This window comes from Lepidochelys kempii, chromosome 2 (assembly GCF_965140265.1).
Source record: "Lepidochelys kempii isolate rLepKem1 chromosome 2, rLepKem1.hap2, whole genome shotgun sequence".
Classification (NCBI taxonomy): domain Eukaryota; kingdom Metazoa; phylum Chordata; order Testudines; family Cheloniidae; genus Lepidochelys; species Lepidochelys kempii.
The window spans coordinates 169,040,709-169,062,724 of record NC_133257.1 but is presented as its reverse complement, the minus strand read 5'-3'; the positions used below and the strand labels follow the sequence as shown (position 1 = coordinate 169,062,724).

General features: G+C 38.7%; 1 protein-coding gene across 1 annotated transcript in view; it reads left to right on the top strand.

Moving 5' to 3' along the window:
• The first annotated feature begins 4,547 nt into the window (after positions 1 to 4,547).
• ABCA13 (ATP binding cassette subfamily A member 13) overlaps positions 4,548 to 22,016 on the top strand; it is a 226,962-nt gene continuing 209,493 nt past the window's right edge. The window contains exons 1-8 of the mRNA XM_073329650.1: positions 4,548 to 6,364; positions 6,581 to 9,211; positions 10,821 to 12,629; positions 13,065 to 13,171; positions 15,254 to 15,372; positions 16,488 to 16,660; positions 17,860 to 17,936; positions 18,561 to 18,682. Coding sequence (XP_073185751.1) covers positions 4,548 to 6,364; positions 6,581 to 9,211; positions 10,821 to 12,629; positions 13,065 to 13,171; positions 15,254 to 15,372; positions 16,488 to 16,660; positions 17,860 to 17,936; positions 18,561 to 18,682 — 6,855 coding nt within the window. The remainder of the gene's footprint in view (positions 6,365 to 6,580; positions 9,212 to 10,820; positions 12,630 to 13,064; positions 13,172 to 15,253; positions 15,373 to 16,487; positions 16,661 to 17,859; positions 17,937 to 18,560; positions 18,683 to 22,016) is intronic.

The window sequence follows — 22,016 nt, the reverse complement described above, 5'->3', positions numbered from 1 at the left end:
ATTCAAGTAAGGAAACAACTAGTTATTGCCACAACAAATTCTTTGCTTCTAAAGGTTCTGTATGCTTCTCACGGTACAGTACTCAAAAAAGAAACAGGCTGGTTCATTGTGGTTACATTTCTATTTTCAAGAAAGCTTTCACTCTTATGATTAAAGCAGTAGTTAAACTGCTAGCTGAGGAAAACTCCAGAACATACAAGGGTCTGATTCTGCACTCTCTTACCCCAGAGTAGATCGGGGTGATTTAAAGTTGTGTGGGAATCTTTCAAAAAAAACATTCTTTTGTCATAATATGTTGATTCGTCGAAACTTTCAGGAAGGTTTCTCAATACCTGAACGGAATTTCTGGTCAGAGGGAGACTGAGATCTCAGAATAGCCAGTAGCCCAGACCACTCACCTGGGATGGGTGAGACCCAGGTTCCAAGTTCCTTTTCTGAAGCAGGTAGGACTTGAACTTGGGTCTCTTTCCCACATCCAAGGTAAATGCCTTGATCACTTGGCTCTTGGCAGTTCTGGGGTGGGAGTGCCTCCCTTGTTTTTCATAATTTTGTTCCAGTAGGTCTTGGTTTTGTCTTGGTGTGGAGCAGAAAAGCATTCTGAAATTTCTGAAAATGTTTTTTGGACAGGAAATCTATTTCTGAGTCTGACCTGTACTGTGAATGCTTTAGTTACTATTTTTTAGTAAAAAGAAAAGGAGTACTTGTGGCACCTTAGAGACTAACCAATTTATTTGAGCATGAGCTTTCGTGAGGAGAGTGAGTTTGTGTGTGTATGGGGGTGGGGGTGTGTGAGAGAACCTGGATTTGTGCTGGAAATGGCCCACCTTGATTATCATGCACATTGTAGGGAGAGTGGTCACTTTGGATGAGCTATTACCAGCAGGAGAGTGAGTTTGTGTGTGTGGTTTTTGGGAGGGGGGTGAGAGAACCTGGATTTGTGCTGGAAATGGCCCAACTTGATTATCATGCACATTGTGTAAAGAGTTGTCACTTTGGATGGGCTATCACCAGCAGGAGAGTGAATTTATGTGGGGGGGTGGAGGGTGAGAAAACCTGGATTTGTGCTGGAAATGGCCCAACCTGATGATCACTTTAGATAAGCTATTACCAGCAGGACAGTGGGGTGGGAGGAGGTATTGTTTCATATTCTCTGTGTGTATATAAAGTCTGCTGCAGTTTCCACGGTATGCATCCGATGAAGTGAGCTGTAGCTCACGAAAGCTCATGCTCAAATAAATTGGTTAGTCTCTAAGGTGCCACAAGTACTCCTTTTCTTTTTGCGAATACAGACTAACACGGCTGTTACTCTGAAACCTATTTTTTAGTAAGAACAGTTAGATCCGCAGCATTTCTAGTGTTGGATTTTGAAAGGGCTCAGGATAGCCCCACGCACCTACAATACACGTCCCACTCTAATATCAGGCATCTGCTTCCTTCAATTTCTATCCCCGCCACTGTTCCTTCACCTAAATTCACCATCCATGTTTGCACACATTTTGAAAGACTGTTTGCTCAGCCCATTGACACATTTTCCAAATAGTTCTTAATCAGTGTCTCTCAATTGAACTGCAAAGCTCTAACAAAAACAGAGTTAATTAGAAATTTGCACTGAATACCCTGCTGCTAAGCAGGCTCTTGAGAGAATTTGACCCCCAAAAATGTACTACATTATTGGATATTTTTTTTTAAATCCTACTTATGATATGACCTGGCATGATGTGAAAGTATCCCACAAAGCAAGATGATTGATTACATGGAATTCAGAGTTGTGGAAGCTGTGATGGCTCTACAGGATAACCAGGGCGTGCTTGTGAATTTAATAAGGTTTTTTTTTGTTTTGTTTTTTTTTAAGTGCTAGGAAATGAAAAGTCTGCTGTGCTGAATTTCTTTCCCCTGGCTGGTGGGAGACATTCAGGACATATTTCTATAATAAAAATCAATCTTCATTTTACAGTAGCTTTGCACTTGCTATTTAATTCAAAATATATTTTCATGTCTTTCTGTGATGAGTTGGCTATCACTGGTGTGTTTTATGCAGGTCTGATATTTATTGACTCTCTATCACGGTCCTTTAAACCGTTCAGTGCTGCTTGGTATCAAAATGCCCTTATTAAGAGTGTCGTATCTTTTCTTCTTTGAAGAATATAATTTCTGGATTTCTGTAGGAGTATCACAGAATGTAGCTGTAATTCTCATCTCTTCTGATCCAACTGCTGAACTCAGCGAGAATCTTTGCAATGACTTCAGGGGGATTTGGATAGGGCCCCTATTGAACAGAGTTCACTTTGCTTCTCTCTGCTGCATGACAGCCTGCATCTAGTCGTATATTGACAAGACAATGCATGATGCATCTCCTTTTAAATTATAAAATGTATTTTCTCTGCAGATGATACTGAAGCATCTCTCTGTTCTGGAAAACAGCTCAATCTGAAGGCCATCACTGATAGTTACTTAGCATTTCTGCAAAACTTATCAAATTCCACATTCATTTCATGGTCCAGGTAAGTTAAACTAATTCAATGTCAATGCTTTCCTCCACTGTTTTCCAGAACAGCATGGTGGATTTTTCCCCCTGTATTTTAGATATTTTGTAATGTTAAATTAGATTTTTTTTTCTCATTTTAAGGAGATGGTTAGCATTTCTACATGTTACCAATAAGAAATAATATCCTATGTAGGATTACAGAAGGTTATATCTTTGTGGCCCTATTCAAAAGCTTTAATAAAACCGCTCTCTGCAGCCTTCATATTACCACATGTAACTAGTGTAACAGGCTCTTGGAAGACTAATGTATTATTATATTGGAGTCTCTTTCCCCCCCCCCCGCCACTAAGTTGGTTGCCTTATTGACAGGGCTGTCATGTCTACTTGAACGATACAGTAGAATCCATTTAATCAACACTGTTACATAGCATTTCCATCAGGGAGCAGATTCAGGGCAGCCAGTGCATTTCTGTGATTCTAAATACATTAATGGCATACTTAATTGTGAAAAGTAAATTTTAAATGACATGCCTGGTGGTGTCTGTAAACCTAGTCACAGTAATTGAGGGCCGTAGGTAAGCATTAGCTACATTATATTCCACCCTCTGTGAACCTAGTTTCACATTATACAGTTTTCTTGCTCTCTATGGCTGCTAAATATTGACTTATTTCTTAACCTGTGAAACAGAAAGACTGAGCATAAGTGCAATAGAGGATGAGCACTCAGTAGTATGTACATTCTAGAATTTAAGGCTGCTTCCACAACTGAACCACATTGCTCATCCCATGGCCTGTGTTGTACCCTTGGTGGTTAAGGAGGACTCCCTAATGATTTGAATGAGGAGTTTGCTTAAAAGTGATGATACATGGTCTGTTTTGTTATATGCATAGTAATAGGGCTGAATTCTGCTCCCACTGAAGACAGTAAGAGAGTTTTGCCGTTCAATTCATTGGGAGCATGATCAGCCACACAGGCTCACATTATCAGCCACACAGGAACAAATGCACTTGTCCAGCTGGATAAAAATGTCAGTAAAGCAAGGTGAGAAATGAGCATTGTGACAGTAAGACAGGTATGTAGAAACTGGTGTCTGGTGTGGTGTAGCTACTCTGTTGGTTTGGAAACCATATAATTTCTATTGGCTCCGTTCATGGAATTTATAAGTTTCTTGAGTTGGAGCTCCATGTCTTGAGGTCCTCTGATCCCAACATTCCTTGACTGTTGAGTCCAAAACTTAGCTCTTTTTAACCAACCTTGTAAGAAGAACTGGTCTTTTTTTTTTTTTCTTTTTTTTGTCAACACTTATGTTCATTGAAAAATGGCTTTGACAAAATGGATGTTTTTCAAGATTTTATTGAAAAACCGAAAACCAAACATTAATTGGCTTTCAGTAGTTGGCGGGGGGGGGAGGGGAAGATTTTTGGCTTTTTGGTTTTTGGCAAAAACCTTGAAAACTTTCACTTTCTTCAAAAAGTGTGGAAAATAAAACACATTTTTCTATCTGTTGTACTTGTAAGTTCCTTGACATCTAGCTAATCAGTCTGTAGAGCTTCAAGGCATAGCTAGCTTCATCAGCAGAATATACAAGTTCCTTGAACTGCAGATGTTTGACTATGCCAACTTTGCCAGTCGAAGTAGGTGTTCTTAACAGAGCCACCTAACCTCAACTGTATTTAGAGGACTTACGTGTTGTGACTTTCTAATCACTGTTTTTTTCATGCTTTTTAAAATAGGTTGTGATTGTCAGTTAAAGTATTACAATTCTGGTGTTTTTTAATTGTTTCACTATTGAGCAAAATGTACTTTGTATATATGAAATACACTTTACAAATACAATTTTAAGATGTAAATATAGCTATGTTCTAATGTATGATAAACCATTACATTTAACTGGTTTGGGATGTAACTTTCCTATAGGTGACTAATTTGAAAAAAAATCTCAATTAATGTTACAGGATCTTGACATCTGTCAAAGAGCTTTTGAAGAGGGAAAAGAACATAAAAGTTCTTGAGGAGCAGGAGTTGGTCTTCATTCTACAAGTTTCAGAATTCATACAAAAAATGTTGACGCCTGGTTCTTCAGCCTCCTCAAGCCTCAAAGACTTCCAGTCCATAACAGAAATAGCCTTGACTAATGCAATTATGTGGCTTAACAGTTCTGCCAATATGAAGGCAGATGCTACAGATGTTCATATATTTTCTGAACTCGATAATGAACTACTAGAGAATTATCAACTTCTTACAATGCTCTGGCAGAGTGAGCAGCTGGAAGTATTTTGGCAAGTAGTAAAAAAAGTCTTGGATCAACATGACCATAGGATGTTTAGAAGTCCAATGGAAGCAATAGAGATGCTGCAGAAGTTATCTAAAATTAGAATATCTTTGCTTCAGGAAAATCAAAAAGTCCTTAATGAAAGTTTGCAATTCTTCCAGAAAATCCTTACGGAGTGGCCTGAATTCACTTTTCTTGACATAGATTATGTAAACGACTTCAGTGAAAAATTCATAAGGAATCTCTATGAGGTTGGAGTGTTGACTCAAGAACATTTCACTGCTGCTCTCAGCACCATTCATGCTATGAGAAATGTCTCTTCTGTTCTAGTCTCAAATACAACTTCTGTATTCAAAGTACAAGACATAGGGAAAATTGTGTCTGATTTCTACCAAAACATCCCAGAGGTAGGGGACAGTAATGCAGCCTCACTTATTCAAATGCTTTTCTTTGTCCACCAAAACATTGATCAGTTAAGTACCCAGAGCAATAATTCTGTGCTAACATTCTTCCAGAAGATCTCAAAAGACATTTCATCTCTTCTAATTCAACATGATTTCCAAAACATGAGTGAGGTTTTTGACTTTCTGTCTGAAGCTATACATCTCCTCCAGGGTCTCACCCAGAAACCTCTCTGTGAAAAGTTAGCAACAGTTTACAACTATGTAGAACTCCAGGCCCAGTCTCTAGCACAGAAAGGGAAACAAGAGATAGAAGTGGTATACAGTACTCTGGGCAACCTTAAAACTATATTTAGAGAGACAGAGCTTCATAGAACTGCCTTTCAGTATTTGAAACAACTTTTTGACATCTCAGCAGAAAGCTTGTTAAATAATGAATGTGCTGATTGGTATACACCTAGCATTCTTTCTGTGAGGCAAATAAGAGATGTTTACAACTCACTTGTAGTTCCATTGGTCAGAGTTCTGTCAAATACATCAAACTTCAAAAGTGAGGTAAATGTGCCTTTTGCCATGCATTGCACCACTACCTGGCTTCAGATGTGGACAGAGATTTTGGAAGAAATGTCTGAAATACTGGGGTTGGATTTAAATTTTTTCAGTTATCTTCAGAATGGGCTGAACCACCTTACTGAAGGCCTTGAAAATATCACCCATGCTGAACTGTGCAATACAACATTTACAATCAGTGCTGAAACTACATCAGCAATACATCTACTGAAAATAACAACAGACGCTTATAACGTAAATGAATGGAAATACTTTGAGACTCTAAGTGGTCTCATAAGTAAACTTAGCAACATAATTAATGTTATCAGCTCAATTAAAAGAGAGAATTTAGAGGAAGTTTTTCAAACAATGGAAAATGCAACTGTCAAATTGCAGAAATCTCTATTGAAGGTTAACGTTAGCAGGGAGTTTTTGGATTCCTGGTTTGATGTTTTCTTTCCATTGAGTTCTAAAGTGGAATATAGAGATACACGTGTAGATTTCAATGGGTATTCACTTTCAGATATTCTAACACTTTCTGCGGAAGAATTTGGAACTGTTCTCACTGACCTAAGAGAGACTGCTGGATTCCTTAAAAATATATCCCAAGATAAATATCTATTGTCTTGTATGATCATTTTCCAGAATGTTACCAAGTTAGTTTTGGAAGATATTTTGAAAGAGAAAAATGTTTCACAGATATGTGTTCTGTCTCATCTTAATCCTCTTCTGACCTCGGATAACATAGTGAATGTAGTAGAGGGCTGTAATAGATGGATACATATTATCAGTAGCCTCAGTGAGAAATACATCACTTACTCCCACCTTGAGAATGCAAAACGTGTTTTATTTTTGTTGACGTTTCTGGGAAGCATTAATGAGACTGATACTAGCTTAAAGAATACCCTGGACATTGTTAACATTACTTTTAACCTCATAGAACCTCCATGCTTACTCAATGGTTCTGTTGCACATTGTGCAGATGTTTGTTTCAGCATTCTAGCAAACATTTTAAAAGTTCTTCCTACATTTTCTGCAAAAGATGGACAGACCCATGACTTTATCTTTACTCTTTTGAATGTGTCAAGGGGCCAAATTCAGTCAATTGTCAAAGACTTAATGAGATTCTCACCATATACATCTGACTCAGAACAGATGTATTTCACTAAATTAATCACTGGAGCTATCAAGAAATCAAGAGAAGTCCTTAATTTGACTCAGAGTCTCCAGCCTTCTTCAGTAGCACTTTTGAGAGGAATTCATTTTTTTCTCAAGAATATAACTTCTGAATCCCTACAAAATAGCTCATCTCCTCTGGACACTGTAAATCTTCTAAATGCATTTGAAGCTCTTCCACAAGACAAAAATATGAGCTTCCTAAAGAAGTCCTTTCAAAATCTGATTAGTTACTTTATGTCACACTTGCCTCACAATATGCAAAGTTTGCAAAACTTAACTCTGAATACATGGATGAAAGCAGCAGACCTCAATGTGGAACTAGTAAGGAAGGCACTAAACATCTTAAAGTCTTATAACCTTACCAATTTTCTGATACGATCAGGTGATAAAGGGTTTCCAAAGCATACGGCAACTTTGGTGAAAAACACTGAGAATGAAGATCTAGAATTCTTAATAGATCAACTCAAACAAATCCGAAAAAGCCTGCATCATTTCTTTAAAAAGATCAAAACTGTGTACATTGAGAATTCTGTTCTGGACAAGTTGACAGGCTGGTTAGATTCCTTTGAGAACAATTCATGTTCTTGGAACTTGACCAACTTATGGCAAATGACTCAATTATTTAAAGAGACTGAGCTTGATGATATATTACAGGTGCTTTACCTTCTTCCTGATGCTATCAGTCTTATACAGCGTTTGGATCACAAAAACATCACTGATACCCTAATAGAAGTGTACACTTTCACATTAACTCAGGAAGCAAACATGTCAATATGTACCAAGGAAGATTTATCCAATAAAATAGATCACCTTCTAGAGTTACTGGAGGTAGTAGCTGATATGCCTCAGGAATCTGCAAGGGCTTTGAGTTGTCTGACTGCAGTTATCTGCTGGAACCTCACCACGGAGTCACCTCAGAATGACCCAGCTTTAAGGACTTGTAACTTAAATGCACACAGAAATTTTTCATCTATTTACAACACAATTGCTGATGTACTTGAGCAGTTCAAGCTGACAACTCCAGGGGGACATGCCCTATGTTCTAATGAAGATTATCGGAGGGAGATCACTTACAAAGCGACTTGCTTCTTTCATCAGCTCAATGAGTGGAACTCCATTCTTCTGAAGCTTTCTGAGATCCACAACATAAATAGTTTGGCTCTGAAACAGCTACTGGGATTTTGGAATAAGCTATCAGTATATGTTATGGCTTTTGGAAATAGTAGTACCATTGCAGTCTATTGCTCTTCCACACCGAAGAGACAAGCTGCTTTAGAGCTCATAGAAGCACTAAACAATATGACATCAACAGAGATGGCTATGGCCAAAGCTATTTTTGAACAGTTAGCAGATCTGTATCATGCTCTAAACTTGGATAGAAGCACAGGAATGTCTATTACAAAGACTCTTCTTACTCATTTAAAAAGCATGGCCAATGAAATATCTGGAGCGCTGAATAATGAAGATGTCCTGTCTTATTTTTTTTCTGCAGCCCAGCCTCTTCTCACACTGTCTCCTTTTGGAAACCAAACCTACATGGTGCTTACAGCATTATCAGCTTTGAGTAGAAATAATAGTTTGATTGGTAACTTTGAGGCCCTTTGGCTTGATAGAGAGAGATGCATACAAGATTTATTAGTCAATTTTAGTGTTCCGAACTTACTTTCTGTGATAGACAAAGAAATTCAATTACTAAGTGCAGCAGCCAGAAAAAAATGTTCATTGGCACTTGCTAGTTTATTGAAACAATTTAATTCATCATCTCTAGAAACTCTACTAAGAAGCTTTGAGGACTTTCAAGAAGTTGCGAGAGACTGGCTACATGAGTACACTAATAAAAATTTCTCTAAAATAATAAATGCACTAGTTGTTCTTATGGCCAATGAAAAGTCCTCTGATGACATAGTTCTGATTATCAAAGGTATCACTGAATTTTTGGAGCTCTTCAGAAATGGCTCTAAAGAAGATCACATTGATATTTCATTTGTTACTGATCTTCTTAGTGGGGAAAAGCTGAATAACGTTCATGTTGCTCACACAATTTTACAGAACAGTCTGCTTAACATGATCTCTGACCTCACTACTGAAGAAGAGGTACTGAACTTAAATGACACAGACCTTCAGATAATGGACTTCATTGATTTGTTTTTTGATGATGCACAATATGAAAATAATGGAAAACAGATCGCCTCATTCCAAAACAGGACAATGGAGATGATAAAAGAATTTTTACAGATAATCTTTCCATCTTCTGGAGGACATTATAGCAATAAAATGTTTGTCTTATTAAAAAACTTACATAAGGATATAATTGCAGAAATGAGGTGAGTGTGTTTGTCTATTAACTTTGTGTCCAAATACATTTAGAGACAGGGTTACTGTATATTAGTGACAATTTGGTTATACATTTTATTATACTTCTACTTTAGAACTGAACCTGTGAGTAAACCCACATCTGGGACCAAAACTATATTTAATGGATCAGGGCTATTATTTTATTTATTTAAATTTCTGTAACAGTTTTGGATTTTAGGATACACAATTTGGAAAGAATGATAGTGCAAAACATTTCAAGGCACTGTTTTGTACCTTGTAAAAATGGTATTGCTCTGAAAAAAGGGACTGATTTTTAAATGGTATGGGATTGCTGCACCAAATAATATGGAAATACTTGAAAGTAACCTACGTTGCCTTCGAGGTGACCAAACATAGAACATGCCTCTTAAATTCTATACTTCAAATGGTTTCAGCTTAAAATTCAACTTAATTAAAAAATTAACTGTTCCTATACCAGTGCAAGGAGTCTTGAGTTATGAACTTTCATGGAATTTTGTGCAGAATAATTGAATCACTGAAGTTTTGAGGAATTATTTTTGTACAAATTAAAATAATCCCAAAGCTGCTATCAATGCACTATTAAAACTGGAAAATCGAGCACACACATGATAAAAGTGGAGGCAACACTTAAATCCATTTCACATCCTCTGTATTTCAGTATGTACATTGTAACATCTAAAACTGAGTAAGATAGTAAAGTATGAATTTACCAAAACAATAAAGAACAGAAAATTCCATATGTTAATATAGCCAAATTAATGTTAAAAAGTTAAACTTTGAATTTCTTGAGTTTGATTTCACAACCAAACAACTAAAAAATACGTGCTTGTGGATTTTTCCCAACTTTAAATGTTTGTATCTTAAAAGTTATTGCACCAGTTTTTCCTCAAGTTTTGAATTGCTTTTTTCTTCAGTGAATAATAATCCAAATTTAAAGTTTCTGGCATCAATAATTCAAGTTGTGATTAAAAATTTAATTTGAAAATGTGGAAAGCGTCCCCCCCCGTCCCCTGCTTGCATAACACAGAATATTAAAAGGATTCTGCTCTAACATCATAATAGAAGTAAAATACAATAGCCTAAATAACAACTCCTCCAGTTTTATGTCATTGTAACTCTGTTGACTTCAGTTTGTTGGGGTAATCTGGCTGTTGACTGAAATGAAGTTACACTCGTGTCAAACTGGAATAAATCAGTTATGAATGAGGTCCACAATATCTAATCAATATCACAAAGTGGCTAGACAATTTTGGGTAATACTTTTATTAATAGTACTTCACCAATTTCTTTCCCCACCCCCTAGCCACCATTTTCTTCTCTTTATTATCCCAAAACCTCTACATTTTTTGTACTAATTTATAAAATACTGAGTATCGGGTTTTTCCATTGTTGAGATGCCTGTTATGGCATCTTCCAAAAGGCCTGATCGGGCAACCAGAATGTCCCTTTGGATGACCAGAGTCCACAGCCAAACATTAATCATATTATAGCTTACTGGTAATCTTTCTATTTTGTAGTAATACTCCATATTTTCCTAAACTAGTCTTACAGTAATGATAATTTGCATCATCCCAATCAGCAATATTTCTGTTGCAGGATATTCCCCAAAGATGATATTGGAACTCCACTAAACTTGGATCAGTCTGTTAATCTAAAGGAAGAAGTTGATGGGTTGAAAGAAAATATGTATGACCTAATCAAGGATGGAACCATATCTGAAAATGGGACATTTCATTTTGAGAGTGCAAAAGGACTTAAGTTTATGAGGGATTTGTTTAATGTTCTGTTTAAAGATTTTTCTGTAAAAAATGGCAGCAGAAGTAACTATGAACTGTTTACTTTTGTGAATCAGGTGTTATTTAATACAAGTAATCCTGGTGACTTTGCCCAGCTGATTAGAGATCTTTCTAGAACTCTTCAATTTATGCGGCAAACTTCTGCAGAAATGGGAAACCTCATGAATTTTTTTAACAACCATTTCAAGGATTTCCTAGTTAGCTATCCTACTTTTCGAGAAATGGTGCTTGCTAATTTAACAGAACTGTTGGCCTCTGTGGATAAGGTGTTTCCTTTGAAAAATAGGCAGATAATAGAAACTACAGAGACATTACTTGATCTCATCTTGTGGAGCGGTGGAGCTAACTATACTCGCAACCCCTTTCCAGAGCTTGCTGTTGATTTGGGCTCATTGTTGTGGGAAAGCAATGAATTTGTAAAGCTAGCAAAAATAGTAGAAGTCATTGTTAAGTTTTTGACATTGTCCAAGAAAGCTTCAGAAAAGGTAGCTAGCTGTTTGGAACTATCTATCAACTCAAATGCTACGGAAAACTTAGACTACATTGAGATGGTCTATTCAGACCTCCAAAGAGCTGTTCATGATGCAATAGAAGAGTTAACTGAAACTGAGACTGCAGAGATTCTGCTTTCAAGCCACCATCAAGTGGCAGATTTGGGGAAAGCATTTCTTGATTTGACGTACTTGTCTATTCGAGATAAGCTTTTCAGATCATATGGCTCTGGAACTGCAAACATATCAACCAGATTGGTCGCAAATCTGAGCAAACTCAGTGGTTTAAATGATATTGCAGGTGAAATTGCTGAGTTTTTAGCAAATGGGCAGAATTATTCTGCAGAATTGGAAAGACTTGTTGCAATTGTTACCAGAGCAAGCATAAACTCATCTGATGATACTGCCAGTCTAATAGAAGATCTTCTTGATTTTTTTGTACCAATTAATGATATTATTAGTAAAATACATTTAACTTCTAGACTAAATTTTACTCATGATCCAATAAATGAAGAAAAATGGGAGAGAATTCAGGAGATGATTACTTATTTGGGCAAAGGAAACATTACAGCAATAAAAGCTTCTATCAGAGCTGTAGCTGATCTCTTTCTGGGAGCTTTCTGGAAAAATCACTTAGGTGAACGTGACTTAAATCTGCTGCTGACTTATGCAGACAACCAAGATGACTTTCTTAAAGTTTTAGAAGTCACTATGGAATCATTCAAGTTAATGAAGAATGTTTCTGGAGGAAGCTTCAACCTGTGGTCACTTTTTGCCAGTCTTATGAACCAAAATATAACTTACCAGCAGAAGGAACCGTACATCTGGGAAACAATTATTGAGGACTCATTAAATAGAACTAATCCTTGGATAGAGTTGCTGCATTTAAGTGCTGATCAGCAAGTGAATTCCCCAAGAGCCTTACTCCAAACAGTTATGGCATTCTTTGCTAATGGAACTTCTGATGTAGCTGACATGGCCCAGTTGGAAAACAGGATACTAAGGATGATGCATGACTTTGACTTGATTTTCAAACCTTTATCATCATATGAAAAGTATGCCAGACAGTTGGTTAACTTGGCTGAGTATTGGCGACAAGGTCCACTAAAAGAACAAAGGTAAATATTGGAAGGTTGGCTTATTTTTAAAATCATTGTCCAGGTCTGATTTTTGTTCAGAGGTGCTGAACAGTGCTGGCAGTCAAGTCAAAGCGAGGTGCTCAGCATCTCTGAAAATCAGACTGATTTATATTGAGATTGAATTGTTTTAGAAATGAGAAGAAGGAAAGGGGCCATGGGAAACAATCTATAGCCAACACAAGAAAAGTAGTTAGCATTTAAAGACTTAACATTCCTACTAACATCTGAAGATAGTGTGCCACCACCCCTTGGCCTCATTCTGATCTGGTTCACATTGTTGTAAATCAGGAGTGATGTGTAACTGCAATGAGAATCAGGCCCGCTGATCTTTGTAATAGTGTGTGCAGGCCTTATTGAAGCTATTCTCTGATTCTGTCATCATAAAAGTGATGGTATCCTATTATTTTTCCTTAGAGTCTCTGAGATGTGCCAGGGTTTCCAGAAGCATTTAAGCCCTGCTAATGCCCAACTGCTACAGAAGGTGCAGATTATGGCTTTGAGTGTATTTACAATCCTTTCAGGTTGGTTGCTGTAATAATAACTATTGGCAGGATGGGTCTATTATTCATGTTGTTGCTGTGTTGCTAAGACTGTGCTCAGGGCATTCATGTGTAATAGCGATAAATTCACTTGGATGGTCTCAAGCCTCAGAATGAAGTTGAGAGGCATCTGAAAACAATTTGACTCAGAAGGCCTAGTATAACAAAATGCCTCACAAATGGATGCCTTAAGTTAGATTCCTAAATCCATATTTAGGCTCCCTGGATTGGGGTGGGGGTGGATTTTCAGAAGTGGTCAGTGTTAGCCTAACTCTGCTCCAACCACCTAATGGAGTAAAACTCACAATGAGATCAGAGTTAAGCCAACACTGAGTGGTTTTGAAAATTCCACCCATAAATAAGTTATGGTTTTCAGATGTACTGAGCACCCAGAAGATCCCACTGACCTCTGAAAATCAGGTCACTTATTTAGCTCTTACATAGGGGTTTATGTCTGTCTGTCTGTCTTGATCTTTGTACTATTTGGTTACTTTAAGTCTTCTGAGTCAAGTGAAACCACACAGAACTCTACGTAAGATACACAAAAGGTAATCAGATGTGCTCATTTTCTGCAGAGTTGCCTAGCTCAACTAGTCACCTAAATTTGCCCTGCCGGTTTTGAATGAATCTGAATTTAAAAAGACTGCTCTGAAAAGTGACTAGATACAATTTGCCCCACCATTTCTCTCCTATGTGTATTCAGTGTAAGGTCAGCAGATTTAATGACAGGAATGAATTTTTATTAGTCTGTCTTTTTTCCTGTTAACTGGTGGACCAATCCAGCTCTGTGAGGCAGCTGGATTTTGTTCTGTTAACCGTAGGGCAGCTGTAGGGCCAAAGTCTCTCCTCACTGTCACATGTACAAACCTACTGAAGGCAGCGGAATGGAGCTGTTTGCTCTGGATATGATGGCGTACCATTTGTGTAAAGATTGCTCCTCCAGGGGATCGGGTAGGAATGATGGAAGATCCCTTTCATGACTGATCCCTAGGATTATCTCTCTACTGCAAAGCATCCAACATACTGGCCCTTCCCTCCACTTGCAATTGTGTTGTGGGAGTTACTGCTGCCCTGGGGATACAGTAACCTTAAGGTCTCACCATAGGGAAACAGGATGATGAGGGTCCCAGAGAGCTGCTCAGAGTGAAAAATATTGTTACTTATTTGTATGATCATAACACCTAGGAGCCCCAATCATGGATCAGAACCCCACTGTGCTAGGTGCTGTACAAACAGAGAACAAAAAGATGGTCTCTGCACCAAAGAACTTATAGTCTAAATGTGAGATAAGAGACACCAGGTGGATACAGACAGATGTGGGGAGTATAAATGAACAGTGAGACAGTATTGGTCAGCATGACGGGCAGTGGTCTGATCACACCTGTGAAACTTTCTCAAGTTTTTTGTAAGCATCACAGCAAAGGAGAGTTTTGAGGAGGGATTTGAAGGAGGATAATAAGGTAGCAAATAGCAGATGTTTACAGGGAACTTCTCCCAAGCACAAGGGACATCATGGGAGGAAGCACAAAGATGCTTTCTTGAAAATATTATAGCTAGGCAGTGGAGGTTGGCATAATCAGAGGCAAAAATTGACAGCTTGATGGCAAAATAGAAATTATAGGGTGGGGATTGACGGTGTGTGGCCTTGAAAGTGAAGACAAGTATCTTATGTTAGATGAGACAGAGATGGAGAGGTCATTGGAGGGCGTAAGTAAACTTAAAACTCCTGACTGTCTCTGTGTCTTGCTTTCATGAAACTGTCACTAAGTCCTTGAGCTCTGGTTCTGCACCAGGCCTGATTGCCCTTGGGAATTGCTCAGGATGGTATAGGACCACCATACAGTTGGTGTAAGGGTAACATACCCTTTTCTCCCATGTAGCCTGTGCAATGACTATCTCTAGAAATAATACTTAGCAGTTGTACCACAAAATATTTTCCTGCCCTTACTTTTAAAACTTCTTTCCTCACTCCTAACCCTTCTCAATGCTGTTGGCACTTCTGACAGGGAATCATGTTTAGAGTGATCTTTTTCACTGATTCAGCCTGTGTGTTTTCTCTTACAGACAACCCGACTGTCATCAGCAACCTTCTCTGTGCTTTTACGAGCTGTAAGGATGACCTAACAAGGTGTTTCCTCCTTTCTGCCATTGAAGGAATCAATTTGGTTCATGAGCAGTATCAGGTTTGAACAATTTCTAATCCTGCCAACATCCTTTTGTCATGCTTTAAATTTCACACTGGAAAATTACTCCATAAGTATTTTCCTTCTTTTTTTTTTCTACTGCCTGAAAAATCAATCACCATGCTTGTGTATAATCAGGGTTTTTAAGGGATGTTGTTCTGCCACACTTGATAGTGATACCGAGAGGGAATCACATAATATATGCTGACAAGTGTTGAAAGCCATAAACAGAATAACTAGACTGCCATTGGGTACCAAACAGCAATTGGTATTGCAGGTGCTTTCACAGCACTAAAAATTTATAAGGACAAGGGAAAAAAATCCAAACAAAATACAAACCAATCCCCCAGCCAGAAGCATCTGGGCTAAAATAATACCCAGAGTACAATTAACTGTGCTGCCAAGAGAGATTGATCTCTGTATCTACAACAGTTCTGAAGTTTGGCAAAACTCGTAATCAGAAGACCAACAATGTAGCATCTAGAGCCCCATTCAGTGCTCAGTCTTGCTCCACTGAAGTCAATGAGAGTTTTGCCATTGACTTCAGTGAGAGGAGAACCAAATCATCAGACACCACCAACATGTTAAATGTACCTTTTTTTACTATAAAGTTTTCCTTTCCTCAGTTTTGGCTCCCTGCTCTGATATTTTGCACTTGGTCTACTCAGAGCTCTTGTTGATGTACATGGAAGTTCTGAGTAGGTAAGGCGAGTAGACAGAGTTGGGAGCCATCTGATGAATCTGAGAGTAGAATTTTGCTCAGAGACCATGTATCTCTTGATTTTTTCCTCTCTCTCTTTCCCAGTCTCTATAACACCAGTCACCCACCTACACAAAGCACATGTACAAAAGGCCAAAAAGAAATGTCCTAGCTTGACAAAGAATAGTTAGATAAAAGGAAAAACAGCGATAACAGTACACAGGTCATGATGCAAGGGGGTGGGGGCACCTGGTTGCAGGTATTTAATAAATCATTATCTATCTACATTTTGATTTGTGTTTATTTTTAAACAAAGTTAACCAGAAACTACACAACATTTAGCATTTTAGGCCTGTTATTTCAAGCAAATAAATACACAGCATGTAAATTTAACTATGGTTGCTATCTTTTGCAGGATATTGAAACAATGTTGTCAGCTTCCAATGAAGGGGAGTGTGGGAACCGTTTATATGTAAACAGGAAGCTGTCCAGTACCTTGGAGAGCTTCCAGAGAGCATTACAAAATACCACCTACGGCAGCTGTGAATGTCAACTCACCTTTGAGAACATCCAGAAACACATGCAAACGTAAAGCCTTTAGTTTTCACTGCCATGTTGTTCTGCTACGCATTACTTTTTTTAGTCACAGTGATATCGTTCCGTATGTATTCATAAAAAGTTTGCACAATTACAGTTTAACCTCTGCTCACCTAATGTTTGGTTAACAATCTAAGATCCAGGTTCATTGGAGATTGGTGAGATCCCAACAGCAATATGTACTACTGATCCATGATGATCAAAATCCCTGTTTATCAAAACATGCTGGAAGTTTTCAAACAAACAAAAAAGTTACTGTGTAGTCATTAGTGGTATCAACAATACTGCAGCAATAGTTACTGACTTGACTCCTGACTGAAAATTCTTTTATTTTACCTCTACGCCAGACAGTTCAAATAAGCATCCACATTTTTGGGTTCTTCGCTAACTTCCATTTTTCAAGGCTTGATCCTATGATGTGCTGAGAGTCTTGTGCAATGTGCTAAATATTCAGGTCAATTCAAGTTGAGCGTGCACAAAAACTCACAGGCATGCTTGGCACCTCACAGTATTGAGCTCTAAGTCGTCTTAGATTTTTATTCTGTCTGTTAAACAGTGCTGCTGTGCAGCCACCCGAGAGAGTAGCAAATACTATTGTTAACTAAAAGGTAAATGAAACTCTACTGGAAACCTTGGAGATTCTTTAAACCAGTTGCCTGTAGAAGGGTAAAACTTTACTGTCCTCTCAGTTTCCATCCAGAAGACCATGTTTTCAAAATCTACCTGAAGGACTTAAGTCCATTAGTGCCATTAAGAAGAGTCTGTGGCCAGAAGCTGCTGTACCTCTAGACCATTGACTCATGTCACCTATTTTTTTAGGCCATGTACTGAAAGTCATGGAGATGAGAAACTGCTAGACCAGTGCTTTTTCATCTGGTTTATTTTCATACAACTTAATAATGGAGAATCTCATGAATCATCTCCTCTCATAACTCCCCCACGGGTAAGAAGTGTGATTATCCCTGCCCAGGCAGTGTGTGTGCATAGTAGGAAGGCTTGTTGCCCCTCTCTCCATCTCTAACAGCTCACATGTATAAGCATCAGGACTAATCTGGTCCTTAGGATTAACCTTTTGCTTCATTAATGTTACTTCAGTAGTCCATGATAAGACCTGTACTTAGTAAGCTTAACCTATGGTAAAATGAACTACTTGGAAGTGGCTGCTTGTAAAACTAGTGTTGTCATTTCAGGTTGGCTGGAAACCTAGAGGCACCTTTGTCAGGAAATCCAGTGGTAGCTTTTGTCAGTAACTTCAGTCCGCCAAATGGTGAGCACATGGTTTCTTTACAGGAGCTAACATAAACTACAGTGCTGTTTTGGAGATCACTGAGGTACATTTGTTCACGAGGCAAGAGAGAGAACATAACTAAGTAAAAAGAATGCTGCTTAGGGAAAGTACTAAGGTGACATTGTATTGGTGTCTTATGAATAATTTGGGATCTGTTCCTCCTCACTATCTCCCTGGCCCACCTGTTGCCACTGGCCCCAGGTCAGTATAGTTTCTGTGGAAACTAGGCTGCCAAGGGCTGCTCCAGTCACATGCTCTTGGAATCATTCTGAAAGGGGAGATCCAAACTGCAGAGAGAGAAGACAGATTAACTGATTGAAAACTGCCTTTGGTAATTTAAGGTGCCTTCTTCCCAAACCAGTTGTGGGGAATGGTGTATGCTCCAATGGAGTAACCATCCTGCCACCCTTCTCTGCCTGTGGATCTCGAATCCCTCCAATCCCTTAGGATTGGTAGGAAAGAGAATAGCATGCCTTGGAAACAGCACTCAGCCCTTTCCTGCCCCCATAGCATAGATCTGCGAGGAAATGGAGGGCTGCCTGCTGACCCCCAATTAAAGCAGTGTGGTGGGAAATCGGCAATCCATGTTTTCCTGCATTGCAGATGTGAAAATCAAAGACTGTGTGCATAATGTTCCTGAGCTGGCTCGGGACCTTCGTTCTTTAGTCAACATTTCTGAGGAGACTATCAACACCCTCTTGGAAGCCAATTTCTCACAGTCCAAGGTACAAGGCGAGAAATGGGATGCTGGATTAACATATTGACCTATAAAAATGCTTTCCAGCTTCTTTTAGCTGGTGTAGAAATGAACAAGATTTGTTAGGTATGTGGGCCTCCTATGTTTTCATTTGCCATTTTTTTATATGGAAGATTGTTTTTGTTTGGGAAATTCAAAATAAAGCATTAAGAGCCCAATGAGAAAACCCTCTGATACTAGCAGCTAACCCCCTGAGGCATTGTATAGTCTTCTGGAAACTTCAAGGTTTCACCTTCCTGAATAGTTAATTTCCTATTCTCTCCTATAATGGGCAAAAAGTTTCAGCTTTCAGTTGATGGGGTGGAGGCAGGACAGGGACAAATTCTCTGGAAATAGGCACAGCTCCATTGGGTTCAGTGGAGTTTCACCCATTTTTATCTACAAAAGGTTGTCCTTTTACCACCAGGACATTCTGGAAAGCCCATAATCTCCATGGGGAAATTGTACTGCACCCCACATAGCTCTGATTTGTAATGAGGAGAGCAGATCACTGTCTTGTGCTCCTGTGATGTGCTACTCCCCCAAGAGCCTTGATGTCATTGTCTCTGTTTCCGATGACTGTGACCAATTCCATCTCTGAAGCTTGGAGTAGTATTAACTCTCCTTTGTCCAGTATGAATCATAAATGGGGAAGCTAACTACAGGTGTTCTTTCCTCTGTGTGTGCGCGCGTGTGTGTGTGTGTTGGAAATGAATTGGTATTTTGGTACTTGATTGAAACTGATCAGATCAATCAAGCAGCCACTGGATGTCACTGATGCTCTACAATCAGAGGAAGCTTAAGGTTTTGTCCGTAGAAAGATTGACTACTAGATTTCAGAGTAACAGCCGTGTTAGTCTGTATTCGCAAAAAGAAAAGGAGTACTTGTGGCACCTTAGAGACTAAGCAATTTATTTGAGCATGAGCTTTCGTGAGCTACAGCTCACTTCATCGGATGCATCCGATGAAGTGAGCTGTAGCTCACGAAAGCTCATGCTCAAATTGGTTAGTCTCTAAGGTGCCACAAGTACTCCTTTTCTTTTGACTACTAGAATGGCAGTTCTCAGTTTGAATTCTTTCACACAACAAGCTTAACTTTACTTATAGGTGGCTTCTGTTCCTTTGTCAATGTTAATAATTGCTATTATTGCTATTTCATTACTTTGTTAGCAGTAAATGTAGACAAGATACCTGGAAGGGATTCAGTAAAAGAGGAATTTGACAGTAAACTTTTATATCCCTATTCTCTTGAAATAATAATGCTATGGAGCTGAATTTTCAAATGTGGTCTCTTATGTCTGCAAATATTGTGGGCACACCCTGATATGCAAGCAAATGCCACATTTGCATGTTCATACAAACATTTGCTTGTGTTAAAAAAAAAAAGTACGTAGACACACCCAATGTGTATGGGACATAATACATTTTTACTTTTGCACAGCATGGAAGTATATATTTCAGATGCAATGTATGCATCTCCTGTTATGTAAATGGTATGTTGTGGACATAGCTATGAAAGCATTTTTTTCATTTGCAGTTGTGGGGGGCAGTTTGACCACGTTTTATGAATACGAACCTTGCTACACTTATTCATGCTTTTGTCTCGCCTCAAGACTAGACTACAGTGATGTGCTTTATGGTACTTTATTTTAAACGGCCATTCAGAAACTGAATCTAACCTAGACTGGCTGCTCACTTAATGAGTGGCCTTTTATGTGAACAGTGCATAAAACTATTGCCCAGAAAACTGCACTACTTTTGAATTTCCAGAAAGAGTTCATAGGGTTGGTTTTAACCTGTTAGATAAAGCCTGAAGCGGCTTGGGATAGAGCTGGTTAGGAACCAGAATTTCTGTTCCACGGAAGATTTTTGAAGAAAAAAATCCTGTGAAACAAAAATTCCTAAATAGTTGGATTTGGAACAATCAACATGGTTTCTTTTGATAGTGTAGAAACATTTATTTTACATGTATAGTATATTAAAATAGTAAATATAATAATTATAGATACTATCTATTTAAGAGTAAATATCTTTAGCAGTAACATTTTAATATAATATAAACTAAATTGAAAAGAATAGTCAAAATGAACCCTTTTGACTTTTTCCTTTTGAAACTTTTGTTGAAATGACGTTTCCCACAATATATTATAATTTCAATAAACTGCATTTTTCATCAATGACTTTTCATCCAGCTATACTTTGGGATCCGATTATTGAGGAACCATCTGCCTCCAAGTGTCCCTGTGTGACACTACCATTGATACAATTAACAGAGATGCTCCAGGGACAATTCCCTCCTCGTGAACATGGAGTTTCAAGCTCTGTGTTCAGCAAAGACCTCCTGACCCTGGAACTCCTGTTCCTTCTCTGTCTCTCAGATCCTTGGATTTGTTGTTCCTCTGAACTCACTACAAGAGCTGTCTTTTCTCCTGGGCATTAGAGGAGGAAGGTGTCTGAGGGGTTTGGTGATGTATCTGGGCTGGCAGGATTTGTCATTGATCTCCTATATTTGTGGAGGGATGAGTCATCTTCTGTACTACTGGATGGTACTATTCACTACTAAATTAAAGAAATGCAGCTGTTTTTATTGTTTTCTTGTCCTATCCTCACATTGCCGTATTTGTCTGTTCATATGATGTGTATTTTCTAAATTTTTGTGTAAGCTCTCTCGGTCTTTGGGTGTACCTACACTGCATTGTAAACCCGGGTCTGTGGGTTCTGGGCTCATGTACTCGTTGTTTTGAAGCCCAAGTTTAAGTGTCCACACTGCATTGTAAACCTGGGTTTACAATTGCTGGACCTTGGTCTCTCAGCCATCTTAACTTACCCTTACTGCACTATGCAGACTGTATGATGCAGGTCTGCTGCTTGAGCTGCATCTGCACTGCAAAATGACAGGACTTGGACCCAAGTCACAGAGGCATTTGGACTCTGAACCCCTTGCCCCAAACAGGATCCTAGGACCTGGGACCGAAGTGCTTGCTGACCCGAGTCAGACAGATTTGTGTGTGAGTGGAAGGGGGACTTGGGCTCAAGCCTGAGTCAAAACCCCAACTTAGTGTGCTGTGTAGACATACATTAGATAAACATAATGGTCAGACCAATGTCCCATCTAGCCCAGTATCCTGTCTTCCAACAGTGGCCAGAGAGAGTGAACAGAAAGAGTAATTATGGAGTGATCCAGTTCCAGCTTCTGGCAGCTGGAGGTTTTGGGATGTATGGAGTATGGGGTTGCATCCCGGACCATCTTGGCTAGTAGCCATTGATGGACCAATCATGAACTTATCCAAGTCTCTTTCGAATCCAGTTATACTTTTGGCCTT